At 44.7% G+C, this 20,411-nt stretch overlaps 2 protein-coding genes and 1 long non-coding RNA gene across 5 annotated transcripts in view; 1 reads left to right on the forward strand and 2 right to left on the reverse strand.

The window, feature by feature from the left end:
- Nucleotides 1-13,235, forward strand: part of LOC129385286 (uncharacterized) — a 48,418-nt gene extending 35,183 nt beyond the window's left edge. The window contains exons 9-11 of one of the 2 annotated variants that reach the window (XM_055071820.1): nucleotides 1,802-1,855; nucleotides 8,716-8,778; nucleotides 13,171-13,235. In XM_055071820.1, coding sequence (XP_054927795.1) covers nucleotides 1,802-1,855; nucleotides 8,716-8,778; nucleotides 13,171-13,178 — 125 coding nt within the window. In that variant the 3' untranslated portion in view covers nucleotides 13,179-13,235. Of the gene's footprint in view, nucleotides 1-1,801; nucleotides 1,856-8,715; nucleotides 8,779-12,487; nucleotides 12,587-13,170 lie in introns of those variants that run through there. The other variant, XM_055071821.1, reaches the window with a different exon arrangement.
- LOC129385288 (uncharacterized) overlaps nucleotides 1-20,411 on the reverse strand; it is a 482,098-nt gene that overhangs the window by 48,123 nt on the left and 413,564 nt on the right. The window lies entirely within an intron of this gene.
- Nucleotides 2,779-5,965, reverse strand: LOC140219470 (uncharacterized). The gene is made up of 2 exons (XM_072289273.1): nucleotides 5,578-5,965; nucleotides 2,779-3,242 (listed from the first exon to the last, which is right to left on the reverse strand). The coding sequence occupies exons 1-2, from the start codon at nucleotides 5,963-5,965 to the stop codon at nucleotides 2,779-2,781; spliced, it is 852 nt and encodes a 283-aa protein (XP_072145374.1).

Below are 20,411 nucleotides of genomic sequence, written 5' to 3' on the forward strand. Positions count from 1 at the left end.
TTAGAACTGCTGCTTTCATTCCTTCTGTAAGCACCAGCTGGCCTTCGCTTGCAACTACTCGAAATAAAGCTTTCTTTGCTCCTGCTTTTCGTGTGGCTGCTGCGGCTGCTGTCTTTTTCTGGGTCTGTCGGTAGCTGATTGGATATATTTGCATATTCAAATGGGGAGGTTTTGTGTGCGCCGCGTGCCAGCGCCATAAAACTTAGCTCGCATATATGATTCTGCGTGCTGACCGACAAAGTAGTGCCAGTAAGCGCACATTTGTTGTGCGTAATAAAAAAACATTCCTACATAAAACATGAATGCTCAGTGCCGTGTCAAAAGTATCTCAAACGCACACGAACTTCCTAGTGGAATAAAGCATTCAAGATGTTCTTAGATATACGTAATTTTCTTTGATTTAGCCATTCGCGTATGTTTGACTCGTTGTGTGCCCATTCTTGGCAAATCCTCCAGAGCGGGGATCTATTAATGTGACAAGAAAAACAGATTCCGTCGTGATTAATAGACATGCCTTGTACCTCCCTGTGCGTACTCCTGGTATCACAATTCTCTCTATTAACAGGTGTCATCCATTGCCGCTGTGGCATTCGTGGTAGTATTGCATGGGGGAGGGGGAACAAAGCATCATAAAATTATTTCAGCAAACATGCGGCCAGCCAAATACGCCCATAACTTCTTCTACTCTCTAATTGTTCCCTTTTTTCACAATTGTTCCTGGCTTGTTTTTGTTTATTGTTGTTTCTTTACTGTTCTGTGCTTTTGCTCTAACATTGTCACAAGGATTAAAGCCCTCCCTCACGTAATCCCTGGGCCTTTAAGGTAAAAATAAATGAATATAACCTAACCTAACCAAACCTTACTAAGTCGCCCAAATGTATACCTTGCTGCTGTTACTTGTTACTGTTACCTTGTTACTTTGTTTTCACTAAATTACGTATATAAGCTTTCCTGAGTGTCATAAACGTGTTTACGAACTGTGCAGAATGTAGCCCGCTATTATGCGAGAAATATTACGGTCAGCGAGGTCAAATTTTTCGGAAATGGGGGAATTGTTGTGGCCTCGTGCCCACTAAGTTGAATGTCTTTCGGTTAAATGTGTGTTTTCTAAAACGTTAATTAAACACGATCTCGACAGCGACGCACGACCACTTTCTGCTATGTTTCTCTGTATACTACATGTGTAACTGAACATACTACCGAGTTCTCATTAGGTGAACACTAGGTACGTGTTCTATCGTGGTGTTCGGCGGAACTTGAGCATTTCTAGCATACTTCGAAGTTTGAAAATAGTTGCGCAATCCTAATTTTCTCCGTAAGTTTATACGTTTTACAAGAATTCGTAAATGGTTTTCTCGATGTGCTCGGTGACTTGAGACTACGGTGCTTGAAAAGGGAAAGTAGGCGCTCAGTTTATATGTCGCGAAAAAAAGAAAAAAAATCGGGCATGGCATACACGAAGCACCGGCAAAGTTCAAGGTGTGGGTGTAGTGTATTGTCTAGTCCAGAACTCCGGAGTGCTACAAGTCTGTTCTACAAACGGCGCAGAACTTATCTCACTGTAGTGAGGTAACTATAAGTGCCTCAACATCAGATCTCATCAATAATACTTTAAAATTGAGGCAGCCATAACTTACTCATAATTGCCCGTACTAGCATTAACTACACCTGCCAGTATCGCATATTTTTACCAGTTATTTGATTAAGTTTTTGTTAAGTGCAGAGTACAAGATGCACTTAAGCTTAAATGCTATGCAAGCAAAGTGTATTCACCTTAAGCAATTTACATGTTCTTATATAGTGGGTGGCACAGTGGTCAACATAACGAGGGCGGCTACCGGACTGGAGGACGGTGGTGAGTATGCCGGCAGCTCTGTTTTTACGAAGTACAACTCCGCAATTTTCGATGGCGAAGTTACAAGTTTTGCAGCTGGGATAATTTTGGACAAACATGCCACACATCACGCTCACATATCGCAAACACGTGATCGGGGAGCGCGACATAAATTCACCGAGTTCATGCCTACATTGTTTTTTTAGAGGCGTAGTGTGTTTCGTTTCCGCATTCGCCATTGGTCACTTTAGTCTCATTTTACTGCGAATGAGTGCCAACAGAAAGACGAAATGCCACCCTTACACAATAAGGCACAGCAGGCTCGGAGGTAAACAATGGCAAATATCGTTTTCTGTGACCTATATTCAGACTAACTTTCTCAAGGCGGAAGGAAATGACAAGAAGCGACGACGAAAGCGACGACAAAAGCGATAAGAAGCGACGACAAAAGCGACGACAAAAGCGACGACAAAAGCGACGACAAAAGCGACGACAAAAGCGACGACAAAAGCGATAAGAAGCGACGACAAAAGCGATAAGAAGCGACGACAAAAGCGATAAGAAGCGACGACAAAAGCGATAAGAAGCGACGACAAAAGCGATAAGAAGCGACGACAAAAGCGATAAGAAGCGACGACAAAAGCGATAAGAAGCGACGACAAAAGCGATAAGAAGCGACGACAAAAGCGATAAGAAGCGACGACAAAAGCGATAAGAAGCGACGACAAAAGCGATAAGAAGCGACGACAAAAGCGATAAGAAGCGACGACAAAAGCGATAAGAAGCGACGACAAAAGCGATAAGAAGCGACGACAAAAGCGATAAGAAGCGACGACAAAAGCGATAAGAAGCGACGACAAAAGCGATAAGAAGCGACGACAAAAGCGATAAGAAGCGACGACAAAAGCGATAAGAAGGCCACGTAGTACTTTATTGGGCAGCAGCTAGAATGCTGTCTGGCTGCACTCATGCAGTTGTTCGCTTTTTGTAGAGCCCCTGCTGACGTCACTTCGCGCGTCACTTATCACGCCGGTAACAAAACTGCGGCGGCTTGTATCACTTCCTCCACTGCAATTTGGAGAGTCAGGATGGCTGGTATCGGTCAGGTGGCTTCCTAACTCGTTGAGGGTACCGCTTCGTATGGCTGTTTCCACTGACCATGGGTACAGATCTAGTTTCAGAGACAGCGGCTGATGGTGGTGGACCAACTTCAAGGGCTGGATAACACATTTCCACCTCCTCCTCCACCGCAAATGGGGACGTCGTTGTCGTCGCAGCAGAGGCTCGTAGCAAGTGGTCCTTGTGTCGCCTCCACGTACAGGGTCCGTTGGGTGTCTGCACCTTGACCTTGTACGACACTGGCCCCGCCCGCTGCAAGATGGTTGCGTTGAGCCATCTTGGTCTGCTCCTGAAATTGCGCACCAAAACTTCATCGTTCACTTGAAACACAGTATGATCGCTACTTCGCCGCATCATTTGCTGGAACCGACTTGTGCTGATAGTATGCTACAAAGCGGGCTTCAGTGCGTCCAAACGAGTGCGCAGTTGACGACCAAGAAAAAGATAAGACGGTGTCTCGAGTGTTGTCGCATGTGGCGCGTTCCGATACACCATCAAGAATTTGGACAATGTTACTTCAAGACTTTCTGCTGCAGGGCCTTTGCGTAGAGCATTCTTTAAAGTCTGCACGAACCTTTCAACCAATCCGTTGGTGCTCGGGTGATAAGCATAAGTGAAAACTTGCCGGACGGCGTGCTGTTTCATAAACGCTTTGAGCTCGGATGATGTGAACTGTGCAGCGTTATCGCATACAATTGTCTCCAGCGCTCCGTATCGTGCGAACAGTTCGCGTAAATTTGCTATGGTTGCTTGTGCGGACGCACTTGTCATGATGTACACGTCTGGCCATTTTGAATGCTCATCTACAACAAGTAACAGCATGCGATTACGGAATGGGCCAGCAAAGTCAATATGTACACGGGACCACGGTTGCATAGGCCACGACCACGGGTGCAATGGTGCCTTTAGCGGCATGTTGCGCTGCTGCAGGCATGACATGCAGTGTCTCACTTGATTCTCGAGATCTTTTTCCACGGATGGCCACTATACGTAGCTTCGGGTGAGTTCCTTGCTTTGCACGATACCTGGGTGTCCCTGGTGTATCGCCTCCAGGATTGGCTGTTGCAGCTTCGGCGGTACGACCACTTGCATCCCATGCATCAGGCACCCTTCGTGGATAGTCGGTTCGCTGTGTCTGTCAAAGTAGGGCTTTAACTCATTGTCCTGAACATGCGAAGGCCACCCTTTCCTGGTGAAGTCCAAGACAATGCTGAGAACAGGATCATGAACTGTGTAACGCGCGATCTTCTTGCTTGTCACAGGAAAGGATGCTAAGCGAAGCGTAAGAAATGTCACTCGTGCTGTCCTCTCCCTCACTTGTCTCTAACAGAAGACGCGAAAAACAGTCCACGTCCGCATTGTCTGTTGACTTTCGATAGACAAAGTCGTACTTATAAGCTGAAAGAGTTACAGCCCATCGTTGTAGTCTGGCGGCCGCTATGGTCGGGAGGCCACTCTGCGGCCCAAGAATTGTTTGTAGCGGCTTATGGTCTGAGATTAAGTAAATTGTCGACCATAAATATAAAAAATGGAACTTCTTGACGCCGAAAATTAAGGCAAGCGCCTCCTTTTTTATCTGGCTATAGTTTTCTTCGGCCTTTGATAGCGTCCTAGAAGCGTAAGCAATTGGTCTTACCATGCCGTCTTTCATAACGTGCGATAACACGGCGCCGAGACCGTACGCAGACGCATGGCACGACAGCTGCAGTGGTAGCGCCGGATCGTAGTGAGCAAGAACTTCGGCGGATGACAGCACTGTTTTGATGGCTTGAAATGCGTGCTCGCATTTTCGGTCCCAGGACCAGGAGACGGGCTTCTGTAACAATCTGTAGAAGGGCTCAGCAAGCGTCGCCAATTGCGGCGTAAACTTGCCATAGCAGTTAATAAGCCCGAGTAGCGAACGCAGTTGTCCTACGTTGGTAGGTGCTGGGGCTTTCGGAAGAGCTTGAACTTTTTCGTTTGTTGGTTTGACGCCCGTCCTACTGATAACATGGCCAAGATACTGAAGGCTTTCCTTAAAGAACTCGCAGTTTCCACTCTTAACTCGGACGCCTTATCGCGGCAATGTTCGAAGCACTGCTTCAAGATTGACGAGGTGCACTTCTGCAGTAGCTGCTGTCACAAGAATGTCATCTAGATAACATGACTCCTGGTAGTCCTTTCAATATGTCATCCATAATGCGCTGGAACAACGCCGGTGCATAGGCGACTCCGAAGAGCAATCTTAACAGCGAACAGCCCCTTATGCGTATTCAACGTAAGCGGCATTTTAGAGTCTTCCGACATTTGCACCTGTTTGTATGCCCTATTTAGAACCAGCTTCGAAAAGTACCGCCCTCCCGCAAGCGCAGCTAGTATCTCATCCAGCCTAGGTAGAGGGTACTACTCTGTCTAGAACAGGGCTCAACGTTGTCTTATAATCTCTGCACACACGTATTGTACCATCCTTTTTAACAACCGGTGCAATCGGTGGGACAAACTTGCTAGTGGAAACTTTCGTAATGACGCCCATTTCCTGTAGCTTTTGTAGCTCTTTCTCCACTGATAACGTAATGCGTAGGGCACGTTTTGAGCTTTGAGGAACTTTGAACGGTTTTCCTTAAGAAACAAGGTGGCTTGCTCACCTTCTATCTTGCCAAGGGTGTCGTCAAAAATGGTGCTGTATATGTCGAGGAGTGCTCTCTGTCGCGTGCCGTGGTCCTCTTGGCTTGCGTCAGGGTGCGAATCGTTGCACAGCTTATGTAAACCGCATATTTCGTCCCAATCCAAGCGAAAAGTTTCCAGCCACTCGCGTCCTAGTAGCGCTGGTGCGCCGTAGTCTACGACGCACAACGGAAGGTCACCGACTTGGTCCTTGTATCGTACGGCCACGTTGAAGACACCGCAGGGTTGGACAACTTCTGTGTACGTTTTCAGTCGCACTGCTGTTGGTTCCAGCTTCGAAGGCGGTCTAAGCTTCTTGAACTGTTGCCGTGATATCACAGACACTGTAGCACCTGTGTCTAACTCCATGCGAAAGGGTACACACTGAATTTTGACTTCGACGGTGATGGGACGCCGGGTTCTTTGAGACAGAATCTGGACGTTGCCTGTGACGTCGCTTTGAAGAGTGCGTACCCACTTTTCGGAGCTTGCCGGCTTCTGCTTTGGACCACGACAGGCACGCAGAATGTGGCCCTTCTTGCCGCAGTTCGTGCACTTATCGGCGATATGCGGACAAGCGCGGGTAAAATGCTTGTCGGAGCCACAGCGATAACACTCGATAACACTCGATAACTTTCGTTTCGCCTTCGGTGTGCATTTTGTGCAATTCATCGGCAGCTTCTTTCGCGTGCGCTTCCTCAACGTTTTTCTTGGCTTCTTTCAGAGCCAGTGCGCGCTCAACGGCCTTTTAGGAAGTCAGCGTTTTATCTTCTGCAAATAAGTATCGCTGTATGTCAGTACGGAATAAACCGCACACTAACCTGTCTCGGAGCGATTCGTCCAAAAAGGTGCCGAATTCACAGGTGTGGGCGAGTTTTCCGAGCTCGGCTACATGCTGGGCGATACCTTCATGTTGCAGCTGACATCTGTGAAATTTCTCTCCGATCACAGACACTCTCGGAGCGAAGTGATTGCGAAGCAGTTCTGTTAGTTCGTTGAACGTCTTTTGCGACGGCTTATCTGGTGCGATCAGAGACTTCGAGAGGCTGAACGACTTCGGCCCAATAATGCTTAGCAAAGCATACACCTTGAGGTTTTCGGGAACTTTGTTCACCGCAAAAAACGAAATAAGGCGTTCTTCGTAAGATAGCCAGTCACTCACAGTTTCGTCGAAGGCTTCTACTAGACCAATCTGATTGCAGGCTGCCATCTCGGAAGTGTTGTCGCCTTGTGTCGTAGGTGCGGATGCGTCCAGCAGTCCTCAGAGCGTTGCCTCGGTGCTTGGTTGCTCAGCTCCAGCGCTTCTTTCCTGTGTATTGTCTTGCTTCCGCCACCCTAGTCGCCAGTTGTGATGTTCGCGACCCCAAGAAAGCAAGAAGCGATAAGAAGGGTGCGTAGTACTTTATTGGGCGGCAGCTAGAATGCTGTCTGGCTGCACTCATGCAGTTGCTCGCTTTTTGTAGAGCCCCTGCTGACGTCACATGGCGCGTCACTTATCACGCCGGTAACAAAATTGCAGCGGCTCGTATCATGCTGTACTTCGGAGAACTGAAATATAGTTTTAAATATCCCCACTTCGGAAATACGAAACGCACCAGGCTTTCGAACACGAATCAGCGGCGTCTTTCATGACACGCAGATTTTGTCGCTTCCGCTTATCAAAGCACTGCATGCGCAATTGCAGACTTTCCTTAACAGCTTCCAATGTTTTCTGGCATTAAACGGCGAAGTGCAACAGGACGTTTATGATATGTACGATAGCCGCTCATCAAGCGAAGCAGTGCGTGCTCGTAATGGCACAACTTCGAAATATATATAATAAAAAAACATAGCTTCTACTGTTAGCCAGAAGCTTCCGCATGCATTTTGACCTTTCTAACACCCAGCTCCTAGGTAATTGAGAAGGCTCTCCAGCTATCTTTTCGGGCCTTATCAAATTGTTGCGTAGCCTTACTACTTTCGTGTAACCACTGAATACACTAGCCATTTTATTCGTAAGGTTGTTAACGGCAGAGCAGGGATGATGGTGGGGATGTGGTAATGTAATACAGTGACCTACTCCCAATGCAGGACTATTGACTTATTGGTGTCTAGCATGCTCCACGGCTTCTCGACTTTCGATATGTGTTCATATGTGTGGTGGACTATGTAACGTTTAGCCAGGTGTGTGTATTTGTGTTTCCATCTGAATACTAGAAAAATTCCAGTGGCATAAGGTTTGTTTAGATTGTGCTAGCTTATATTAATATTCAAATACGTAATAATTCTTACCGCTTATCAAGCCAATGTGATTTGATGCTGTTTCTTTTTATAACACTGCCTGAACTCTTTTTTTTATAATGCGGAAACTATATCAAAACGCATTTACTGAACGTTTAGGAACGTTGACGAATGAGTATCGTGAAATTCTTCTACAGTAACTTATGCATGCCAGTCTGGTTTTATTTTTGACAATTGTTAATGATTTTTTTTTCACCACGCTGTAGTAGAAGAGCAGCACCGGGTTTCAAGAGGCGGCTGCATATGCCTAGATACCTTTAATAATATCACAAAAATGTTACATTTAAAATTGAAGCGTTGCTATGTTGCTAGGCGTAAGAATGCGGCTAAATTTTGTACGTGCGGCCTGGCTACGCTTGTGTGAGTCTTAGAGTTGCGAGAGAATGTTTGAGAGATGCAGACAAATGAAGGACCACTGTTCAAAGGGCTGCAGGGTAATTCGCGAAAGGCACCATAGCGCAACGAAAGTGGCCCTCGGCAACGTTCTTTGGTGAACAGTCTTCCAGACTAGACAGAAAGAGTGAGCTGCAATTGATGGCTTTTTTGTATGCAGCATAAATCAAAATGCGCCTAATAAGCGTACAGAAAAAAAATGCTTACTTCGGCGAGCTTATGCTGCTATGTTCGAAGCCGTCATGCTGAGCTCGTGGTAGGCAATTTTTCTTGGTGAATCATTGCCTTAACCTAGCCACATGATTTGAGATGTGGCCGTGAAAGGCGCACAAAACCAGCTTTAACTCCAGCTACGTTTAGCAGCCTCGCTAAGCGCAATTCGCGATGTCTGCCTACACATATGCACTTGTAATGCTTGAAGTTTTGTAACCACAGCCTTTCTTTAGGTGCTGGTGCTGAGGGTGCGGGTGGAGAGGAAGGAGGAGCTGAAGGTGGTGCTAACGGGGGCTGTGAGTATTGTTGCGCCATTCTCTTAAGCGCGAATATTATTGCAAAACGGAAAAGCTGCGCGCGCACGGCAGTTGATACACAATTTCTGGAGAGGCGATGGGAAAGGCGTCGTCACCATTCAATGAGGGTCATTTTCAAGGCTTTAGAGATGGCACACGAATCGGGTGAGAACTGTATACCAAATCATACAGATAAAAAAGATGCTTATCTGCCCCTGCGCGAACAGCGTACACTATTTGGTGCACTTATCGTACTGATCTTTTAAAATCTATTAGCGCGTTGATAGAATCAATATGACAAGCGAGTCAAAGCGAGAAAAGCGAGAGAGGTAGATCATACTTGTTGCTTTGGTACGTTGCTTGGTAAGAACTTCGGAGTGGATAGCGGCGTGCTTTATAGGGCAGGACAAATCTAAATAAAATCCTTTATTAATATTCTAAGAACGTATTTCTTGCAATTGAAATGTCTTATTGGTATTTTTGTTTTATTATATGATGCCTGCGAACATTCCTGCAGTTCCTTAAATATTACCTTGCCTGATTTGGTGCCATCGTGGGGGAATTTCTTTGCTGGCATGCATTCTCCTTCTACGGGCCATATCTATGTATATGTACAGTCAACAGCAAAAGTTTACGGGATGCGGTTTCCCCTTCAAGTGTAAATTGCTACACTGTTAAGGCATGACACTTCGTATTTCATGAATCTCTGTGTAGGTTGCGAAGGCTACTACATGCTGCAACATTTAAATCGAGGCAGTGTGACCACGCTTCGCGAGAATTCAGCTTCTTGGCAGATCCTGCGTCCCGTAAACTTTTGCGGTTAACTGTCCGTACGGAATTACGACCTAGCATTACATTCGCCACTCTTCCGCTTTTCGGCCCATATTGTTCCATAAAACTCAATGCTTGTAATAAATTTCGAATATATGGCAAAATTTCGTCATTTGATTAGTAGAAACGTTATTGTAAACAACATTGCTCAGTTATCTTTGTCTACTCGTGGACCACGAGAAATGGCGCAACCTTTTGTGTTCATGCAGGCTTGTAAACTGTTCGTTCGACCGGACCGAACAAACCACACTGCGATAGCTGTAGTGCTTACAGGAATTTCCACCACGGAAAAGACAAAATTTGAGAAGTGTGATATGAAGACGCACATTGACAAATAAAAGACGCCTCAAATTTTTTATGTGACTCCCCAGAAAGTACTTCAAGTGCTTTTCAACTGGCTTTTTTTTAGTCTTTATTGAGTTATGGAGAGTCGACTAAAATTGCCCAAAACACGTACACACTAGAGCTAGTGAGGCAATTTTCGTCACACTGAGATTTTATTTCGCTACAAACGCACAAGTCATCGATTCCAAAACCTTGCATTATTTTATTGAACGCAGATCAGATATAATAAAAACCGCGCTGTTTGAAGCAGTAATACGTGAGCACATGACTGTAAAAAATAAGAAAAAATGAACATGCACAGAAAGAGGGCGTAGCCGGCAGCATGTAGAGAAAGGTGAGGAAGGCAGGCCGAAGAAAGTGTGTTCTCAGTAAGAGAGGTGGGAAACAGCATTTAGAGATAACATTTTCAGGCTAGTGACTACATTTCTTCTACAATATGTTTATAGGGAACCAAACGACCATAGATACAGAGCAGTACGGTACGAGCACTCTTCTTGTTTAATAACTGTCACAGTATTGGAAATATTGAAAATGCGGACCTCGCTATTCCACAATTGTAGCCAAGAAAGGGCACTATTGCAATAAATGATTGTAGTTGTGAAAGATGTTCATTATTCTAATTTTTTTTCTGTCTATATTGTTCTCATCAGATCTGCACCTAAGCTATGGACAAGTTCGATCACACTTTCGGGGGTTAGTTTAGCTTAGCTTTGGAGAAGTTAGGTTACGTTATTTTAAACTGAATAGATTACGGTGCCTCTCTAAGATAGCGTGCGTTCTGTCCTTCTTTGTGTGGTCGTTTCCTTCGCGCTAAGATTAGTGAAAAGAGTACTTGGCGAGGAATTCGAGCGATACTAATTGCTTCAGAATGTGAAGGGGCGCGAACGGCTGGCGTAACACCGACTCAGTGTACGCTCACAGGTCACCAGATTCTATAAATGCTGGTCGACCACTATAATAGACTCAACGATTGGACTTGGCGTATTCACTGCAGTCTGCTTGGTGTACAACGCTGTGGTCTATTCAGTGCATGTTATAAAGCTATCGCTACCGCCAGAAAGAAAGAGAGCAATAGAGAGGGTGACTCTGGAGAGGGGAGGACCCCATTTTCTGCACCTCTTTAGGGGTACGGCGCTGCACTTTAGAGAAGGGGAGGGCGAGAAAAAAAAAAGTGAAACCATGGGGATACCGCGCACTGTAGGTATCGATGTCAGCGAAGCTTCCTTTGCTCTTTGCGTTGATCGACGATCATTGACAGGGATGTTGACGGAAAACGTGTAAGTTCTTCAGCGTTTACGAGAGTAGTGGGTTGATGGCGAACGTCACCTCGCGTGCAGCCCTAGTATTTTTCTGCGTAGTACGCATAACATGCAGCGACCCGTGTTTGCTCGAGGAGTTGTTGTACGCCATTGTTTATCGTCTGCGAGAAAGTTAGCACTGTCGTTGCCTCGCGCGGCGCATCGCATCGGCGCAGAGGTATTAAATTTTTATGCGAAAGCGTGAAATAGCTCACTGAGCGAAACAGCCGTCGTCTGTCGTCTGCTGCAGCGAAACACCACCTAAACTCGCATTGCCGTTGGCGGCGACGCCCATGTCACGAGCTTCGCCTCGACGGAGCAGAGCGGGCGAAAGCAAACAGCTGCGCCAGCGCGCCAGGTGTCGCTTGAGGGGAGGAGGCAGCGCCGCGACGCCACGTCACCCTCGCTGTCGCTCTCCGCACGAGTGCTTCTCGATAGAGCAGAGCCAACGTCTCCTAGATAGCAGGAGGCGTTGGCTCTGGTCGCTCTGCTTTACGGCATCATGCTACTTGGACCGGAATTTTCACTGTCAAGCCCGGCGGGACGAAAGCGGTGGCGTCAAAATCACCGCGACTTACTCGGGAGCACCACCATTAGGTCCTACGACAGTCGTGTAAGGTAACGTGACGTCATGGATCGTAGTGCATAGGCCTCGAGCTATCTAGGAGGCGCTGCCAGAGCGGGCGAAAGACAACACATGCTCATCGTAAGCGTGCCAGGTGTTGCGTGAGGGGCATCGCCGCGTCCGTGGCACGCGCCGTTGGCATCGCCGGCTGCTGCTTGCTGGCACATTGCTCGCAGCGCAAAACTCGAAGGACCGCGCAGAGTCGTTCCAGTTGGAAAAACAAAGCTTTCGCATTCACAACTCATAAGAAACGCTTTTAAGCGTCCTCAGATTATTTTAAACTATATTATGTGTCTTTAAGTGGTCCTCAATCCACAATCTGTTTATAAGGCACGCGATAGAAGGCTACTCCGGATTAATTTTGACTACGTGGGATCGTTTAACACGGACGTGAATCTTAGTGCAGGAGCGGTTTTGCATTTGGCCCCCGTCGAAATGCGGCTGCCGTGTAGGGGATCGAAGCCGTGACGTCGAGCTACGCCTTAGCCACTAAGCTACCGCGGGGGGTACGAAAGATTGATATGACCTCTGTCTTTTTGGCTGCACCTTGACAGTGGATAACATTTTGTTTATTTCTCTTTTTATCCCCCTTCACCCTTCCCCCGTGCAGGGTAGTCAACCGGAACTGCCTCTGGTTAACCTCCCTGCCTTTCTATGCATCCTTTTTCTTGGTTATTGACGGCGCAATAAAGCTCCCCTGCTGCCCTTCCCACATTGTTCATGTTGTGGTGCTCAGTGCCACCCCTTTCCAAGTTCTTGTGTGGGTGAATAGGCGTGAGTTTTTTTATTGTACTCTCGTGCTTTGACCCCTTCTTATATAATAAACCTTTAGTAGCATGCCAGACATGTTCGGCTCATGTCCTCACCGATAATTAAGGTTTCTCCTAACAGCGCGCTTTTATTTTTACTGCTGGTTGACGTATACTGTTTTCTTGTGAAACACTTTCGGAATACCCAAACCATGCCCATGGTAGGCGGGCTATGCGGGGTGAATAAAGTACAATGGCATTGACTGCTCAAGATTCTGTTTTCCTATACCAGCGGTCAAGCATAACGCAGCACCAACATTCTGAGTAGTTTACCTCACAGGCTACGAATGCGGAATACGGTATCTCTTTGTTCACTACTGTATATACGTCGCAGAGTATACGCGGGCGTTGCGTCCGGTGCCTGCGCTGTATTTCTGGGCGTTCTCGAACGCCCATATGGTTACGTATATCTCTATAGTAAATCTTTATATCTGTAAATAAATACAAACCGCGACAATATTATTTTACGTATTCTCATCCACAGACCGTTAAAGGATGTACGCCATGCACTAAGACGCAGCTACGGCGACAGAGGAAAAAAAAAGCAGGTATGTTCTTTGATTGATTGCGCAGCGCACCTTATATGCAAGCGCATACGAAAGATAAACGAATTGATGGCTACGTGGAGTCGAGTAAGCACATTCCTTGCTTAACGCATCCAGTCTTTCGACCTTTTTTTTTTTTACGCTGAGAGAGGTGTGCACCTACAGTCGCGAGCTTATGAATTTTTGAATTTCATTGGTTTAAGCATATAGCCGCCTGCCTATCGACGATCTTGACACAGTCGTCACTGACAATGTTTATTTGGGCTAGTTGGTTTCGGGATGTCACGAAGGGGATGCGTTTTGCAAAATTACGAAGAACGTTTTCACACGATTGCGGTACAGGCGGACGCTCACCTTCGGTTGCTCTTATTCTCACAAGTGCAAGCAGTGGTTTTACATTATAAAAAACGAAGACACCAATGGAGAAGCCATTTTGTGTGGTACTACAGAATAGAGAGATTACATTTTCATTTTTAGCAAGCCTGGACCATGTCATGTGCCTAATGTAACCATGTACTTTAGTCAGATAATAAAAAAGCAGGCCAACAGTAAAGCTCAATGATACTTTTGTATCCACGATCGGGAGGTGTGTATGGAAGGGGTCTGTTCATAATGGAAAAGTATTAAATGGTAAATTTTCAGTGCGTGGCATTTCGTCTCCACATTTGCTCCCTTTTGTGCGCCGAAGAGTTTCCATGAAGTCAAACACATACTTTACGACGATGGTCTAAATGACTTCGCAGTTTCTTTCCAACACAATGGCTCTCGCGTCTGTTCTTGGCGGCGGTGATGAACAATGAAGAAAAATATTCAGTGGACTATTAAACTTGTTACCATGATAAAATTATCCATATGTGTACTCGGTTTTCCCGAATATTTCAATGCTTAGAAATGCAAATATGGTCAGCATATACTGTTGTTTTATTAGAATAGGATTGATACAAATTTTATTACAGAGTAATGATTACCATGTTGCTAGGTAGCGGGTTGTTGAGGCGAAAACACGTTAAGGACAATATGCAATGAAGTGATGCCGGCATCGTGTTCAGAGCTGCTAAGAAGAGAAGTGGAAGAACGATGCCAGAGTCACGTCTTTTCACCTCGGCACACACATCCAGGAATTTTTGACATTGCCTCTATGGCCGACTGTCATACTTCACCGCAATGTTCTAGCGTAACCTGATCGCCAGCACTTTTAAAACTGATACTTCAAAAAGGCGACCCCAATTTCAACAACTTTCAGTAAGCAACATCGTTTATGACATTTATTCGTAACTTTCCTGCTGCGTTACAGCAGTGTTCTGATCCTTACTAGACATGTAGGTGGTTGAAAAAAAAGAACACATTGAAAGTAAAAAAATAGCGGTTTTTCATGTTCCTTTTTTGTCAATGAAGTTAAATTGAAAAAGAAAGCAGAGCTTCCTCGCAGAATTCTTTTGTTGCGATGCGACTCCTTGCAACGTATCTAAAGAGTTGGTCAAAAGAAGCAGTTTGGGAGTCTGCGACGCACCTGGGTCTATCCATGTGGTGGCGAGGAGAGAGAGAAGTGCTTCCCAACCCGTTCATGTTCTCGCAGTTTCAATACTCTAGCCTTGTTTTGTGCGCCGTGGATAATACTAACATGTCTAGACTGAATACGCTTCAAGATATAGCAGTACGCTGTATAGCAAATGTGCCTCTTCCCTGGCCAACAAAAGATATATTTCTGGAATTTATTGCTCTTTCTGTGTTTGTAATGTATAACTACGCGTGAATATTGAAATACAGACGCTTACTGAAGTGTGACTATTAGCTTGCTAGTTTGGTCGCACAAATTAAAGAAAATAGCACTATGCGGGAGACAAGACACAAAGAAAAATGACTTATTCCAACCCCAGGTGCCTTGAAGCAAGGAAAGCTTTACTTACTCTGTGCCCTCTCTTCTTAATATATTCGTCGAAGATGACTGACCTTTATGTAGCATAAACGCCTAGAATAAAGTAATCTGCCAGAATATCCCTACAGCAGAGTAGTAGTTGTGGTATTTGTACGGCTAAGTTTGTTTAATAGGCCAAAATTATGCACCACTGTTTCACGATTAACACGTTCCGTGGTGTTCATTCGCGTTTTGAAAACTTATTATTTTTGTTGATGCTATGTCAAATATGCTATTGAAATTTCTTTTCTGCCTTTCGGGTTACTTTTATTAATACAGAACGCTTTTATAGAGCGTAGCTCTTAGGCGTCCGTTCGTGCGTCGGCAATATATATATATATATATATATATATATATATATATATATATATATATATATATATATATATATATATATATATATATATATATATATATATGAATTACGCAACCCTAAATCGACTCACTCAATAAGCGGACGGGGCCACCACGCACGCAACACCATCCTGTTAGTTTCGGAGTGGCATAGCATAGTAGCATAACGGGATTCGCAACTTGGGCGTCAGATACAATTAGTGGTTAACCATAAAACGCAACACTGAAACTTACAGATTATTAAAAATAAACACAGCAACAATACCATTCATGATTCATGTAATGAATCATGAATGTAGCGTGATTCTTATTGTTAATACGAGAAGATGGATGTACGGACCGCCTATAAAATTTGTATGTAAGCAACAGTCTCACATCAGGTTTAGAATTATTTTATTGTTTTCGTTGTTATATAAATTTCTGGCTTTTTGTTTAAGGAAATTGGTAAAGTGTAAAAGGCTGGTACAATCAAAGATGAACTTTGGGTTAATAATCCTTTTTATACCAGGTTATGGATGTTGAATCTCATATTAAACCTGCAATGAAACCAAGATTATACAGCAGAGTTACCATTTTTAAGTAGAATTGTTCTTCTTTCAGTTGTTCTTTTTCTTTTCAGGAGCTGGCGCAATATGGTATACAATTGTCACAGTGTGCAGCCGCTTATGACAGGCATGGCCCTCGTTGGAGTGCCTCATTGTTCTGTTTTACGAAGGCATCAGGAACGTCATCCTTTTTCCTTGAGAGACTCCGAAGAAGAAGAAAAAAGAAAGGAGAAACAGAAAATGAAGTTGAAAACTGAAATATATTTTTATCTAATTTCCTGATTTATGAATTTCACGACACCCATGTTGTGTTCAATTTTTGTTTATGATGGGCATATTTCAATTTCATTGAACTAAGCTTCTCCTTTCAATAAATGAATCCTTTGAGATTACATCACAGACCTCTGTTCGTTCCTATCTTTTTTGCACTTCTCTCACTTTGTTCAAACAAAATATGTATCCGCAGCAACTCGCTCACCCTCCTGTAATTTTGAAAAAGTTGCAGTAATTATTTCTGCACTTCTTGAAAAACCAGGGATCATTCGATTTATAGAGGACTCATAACACAAAACTGAGGAAAGGAATGTGTAAATTATTCAAGCAATTTAGTCAAACACTGGTCAAATCAAGCTTATTGCTAAATATAGGTCATCAGGGAATGCGTAGCATCAGATCTGTCTCCGAAACAACAACAACCTTTTCTCGTTCGCAACTATAAATAATGTTATTGAATTTTCTTGCTTCGGCTTCTCAGGCCAAGGAACTCAGGACTGGTTTCGTGATATTGGTCCACCTTTATTAGTAAGCACCTTATGTACCACCTTAGCAGCGCCACGTGTAATGAATTCAGCCCTGTAGCCCTGGTTGTACAAGACATGCAGGGGCCACTACGACCACTACGTCTAGCAGCGCACCAGGTAGTGCAGTTTCAGAACCTACAGTGGATGAACCCAGCCAGCCCCTCATGGACGCGCCCATCGCGTCTAAATATCCAGCAGACCATTGCCTGTCGAGGTGAGGAGTGCTAAACTTGAACTGAGCCAAAGGAACTTGGCGATTCGAAAGTGGCCCGGATGTAACTTCTACTAGCGTCACCGAGCGCATTATCACATTTCCCTGTTGTACATTAGTACATTTCTCTGCAGCCGGACAGGTCTTCCAGAGGAGGGGGGGCGCAGCGTGTGCTTCGGTAGGCGTTGTGTTTGTGTGCTGCTAGCGCGGCCCCTAATGGCCAAGCTTCGTGTCGTGTCAAGCTTTCAGCCATAGCCGCTCCGGAAGCCCGTATATGGGATAACAGTTGCCGTTGAGTTCACTACGCCGTGCGCTGTCAGCCTTGGTCGCCGACCCTTTTCCACTCACACCGCCTAACATAGGTGAAAAATGCTTCTATCACTACTTCCACAAATTTGCGCACGCAAGACGTAAGACAGGATAGAACTATTAGAACTTATTAAGCGCATATTACAGAAATAAAATGACAGTGCGTGCTCTTCCACACGAAGGGAATTACCGGTGCTCTCTTCACAGCATGCAGCCTCCTTAGCAAGCACGCATTCCTTGTACGAGATGCTGGCCCCAATGGCGTACTTTCTTTTTTCCTTTTCCTTGCATGCTCCCATTTTTCTCTCGCCCGCGTAGGGGACTAAACATGATATTTGACCTCACCCTATTAATTTCCATGCCGTTCCCTTTATCGGTTTGAGAAGAAACTGAACAGGGTCCGCTCTACTGGCTATGGGTGCAATCAAGATAAGGTTTTTCTGTAATCATGTAATAGGATATCAGCGTAATATGAGTGTTCTGCTAAGATTAAATTTTCTAAATACAGCTATTGTTGGCACACTTTTGCTTGCACGTCTTTTAGATTTGAGAACTGAGGAACAACCTAGAAACGTACGCGAAGCAACGAATTAACCTTGTTTGACTCCGACTGGAGAAAACTCCGTCAAAAGCACTTGCAGTCTTCGGTATTTATGTTACAATATATTGATGTCCCGAACACTTCTGTTTGGCTGTCGCACGACGTCCTCGCGCTGCTCAAAGAGGACGTGAAAAAAAAAAGCCTTTGGGAGCGGGAGATCTTTCAATTAAAACTATTGGCAAAGGGCAATAGGTAAGGAATACGTGCTGTGCTTGATCGTCGGCTGATTGTTCGAATGATTGTCAACCGACTTGCCGTGCAACAGCCATTCTCATATCTAACAGTCTTGTTCAGTTTTCACTCATCAGCAAAGATCCTTTATTTGTGATTCAACATCAACACTGATTTCATTTGTATTTGGCGAAAAGAAGTATAGGACATAGAACCTACCCTGTGATACACCAGACATGAACTTCGAAATACGAAATCCAGCTCCGCTCACAACCACATACTTGCATATGGTGCGAAGGTATTTGGTAATCCAAGTGCAAACGTGAGGTAAAATACTGCAGTCCGACAATTCTTGTGACGATAGTTGATAAGGGATAACTTCAGAAGCGTTACCAAAAACCTGTAATATAGAGTGGAAGGGCGCTGGCCTAACTGCGTGAAGTGCATCACACACGACAGATGTTTCTGGGACCCGCGCTGAAATGTATTGCTTTAAACGTGCTTTAATATGGCCCAGTAGATAACGTTTCGTAACCTTACAGCATACACACTAGTTAATTCAGTGGCACGGTGTTCCTGGCAAGGTTTTGTGGTCCAGACTGCTAACTCCAGAATGCTAACTTTCACTCATCCGGAACAGAACCATTGCTGAATGAAGTAAAAGTAATATTGAATTATAATAACATTGCGGCCGCAGGGGACCTCTGGAGAGAATTTGGCGGGAAGTCAGGGCCAGCTGCCTTTGATAGATGTAAACCGTTCAAAAGCAATTCAATACCAATATCCTTAATCACAATGTCATCCATTAAAGTCAAGGAACATTTATTTTGTCCATTAACGTCATTTTCAGTTATTGCCTGTAAGTATACACCTGGAATACGAAATAAAACCTTATGCTCTTTCATCCGACTGACGAATAATCGCGTATGGCTTACAGAGCTGAAAATTAAATCCTCATCTTTTTATTTCTTTAACGCATCGCTACATTTCTTCTGGGTTTCTCTTGATTCTTGCCTACAAGGGTATACCGTCAGCTCATTGAAGGTGAGCTAAGGTAGCATTTACTTGTTATCGCTTGAAGCTTAAGGTTTACCTTAAAAAATTAAAATGTGGGGTTTTACGTGCCAAAACCACCATCTGATTATGAGGCCCGACGTAGTGTGGGACTCAAGATTAATTTCGACCACCTAAGGTTCTTTAACGTGCATGCAATGCATAGTACATGAGCGTTTTTTGCATTTCAACTCCCATCGAAATGCGGCCACCTCGGCCGGGATTCGATCCTGTGACCTCGTGCTTAGCAGCGCGGCGCTATAACCAGTACGCCGCCACGGCAGGTACTAAGGTTTAATAAAGTTAATGAGGTCAGCACATCAATAAATGAGGCTAATTGGTTCACGTTGATTACGAGATTGCGGTAACTTGAAAGCACACGAATAACAGAGATACGAATGGCAGAGAACAGTGACAGCGTCATATAGAGCCGAGTTTCTGTCTGCCATTTGTGTGGTGCGTTCCAATAGTCAAGATTTTCTTACATGGAAACATTATTTGCAAGGGCAATAAATTCATTCTCCGAGCAAGCCTCTGTAATTATCGTGTGAAACTTAGTTGGTTTTATTTCTGTTGTGGTCAATTTGCACTATGGCATGAAATAGTCTACAACTTTTATGATTTATTTCGCCTTAGTCAACTAAATGGGGCATATAGTCTATCATTCCGCAAATGTCTCAAAAACCAACAATAAGTATTTAACCCAGCGCGCGTTCATTTCCGAAACATTAGCTTTAGCCGAAAGTGGACGTGGAGGAGCCCGAATGGCGAGACTAAAAATGAAATAGACCTTATACTCTGCGCTAACCCTGGCATCATACAAGATGTGGACGTGCTCGGCAAGGTGCGCTGCAGTGACCATAGGATGGTAAGAACTCGAATTAACCTAGACTTGAGGAGGGAACAGAAGAAACTGGTACATAAGAAGCCGATCAATGAGCTAGCGGTAAGAGGGGAACTAGAGGAATTCCGGATCAAGCTACAGAACAGGTATTCGGCTTTAACCCAGGAAGAGGACCTTAGTGCTGAAGCAATGAAACACAATCTTATGGGCATCATTAAGGAGTGTGCAATAGAAGTCGGTGGTAACTCCGTTAGACAGGATACCAGTAAGCTATCGCTGGAGACGAAAGATCTGATCAAGAAACGCCAATCTATGAAAGCCTCTAACACTACAGCTAGAATAGAACTGGTAGAACTTTCCAAGTTAATCAACAAGCG

The sequence above is a fragment of the Dermacentor andersoni genome, chromosome 7, assembly GCF_023375885.2.
Source record: "Dermacentor andersoni chromosome 7, qqDerAnde1_hic_scaffold, whole genome shotgun sequence".
NCBI lineage: Eukaryota > Metazoa > Arthropoda > Arachnida > Ixodida > Ixodidae > Dermacentor > Dermacentor andersoni.

What these genes read in the sequence shown, in the direction of transcription:
- LOC140219470 (XM_072289273.1), bottom strand. Translation starts at nt 5,965, where the DNA reads ATGGAGTTAGACACAGGTGCTACAGTGTCTGTGATATCACGGCAACAG. An exon ending in CACCCTTGGCAAGATAGAAG is followed by an intron (nt 3,243 to 5,577) that starts GTGAGCAAGCCA and finishes GCGCAATTTCAG; the next exon opens with GAGCAGACCAAGATGGCTCA.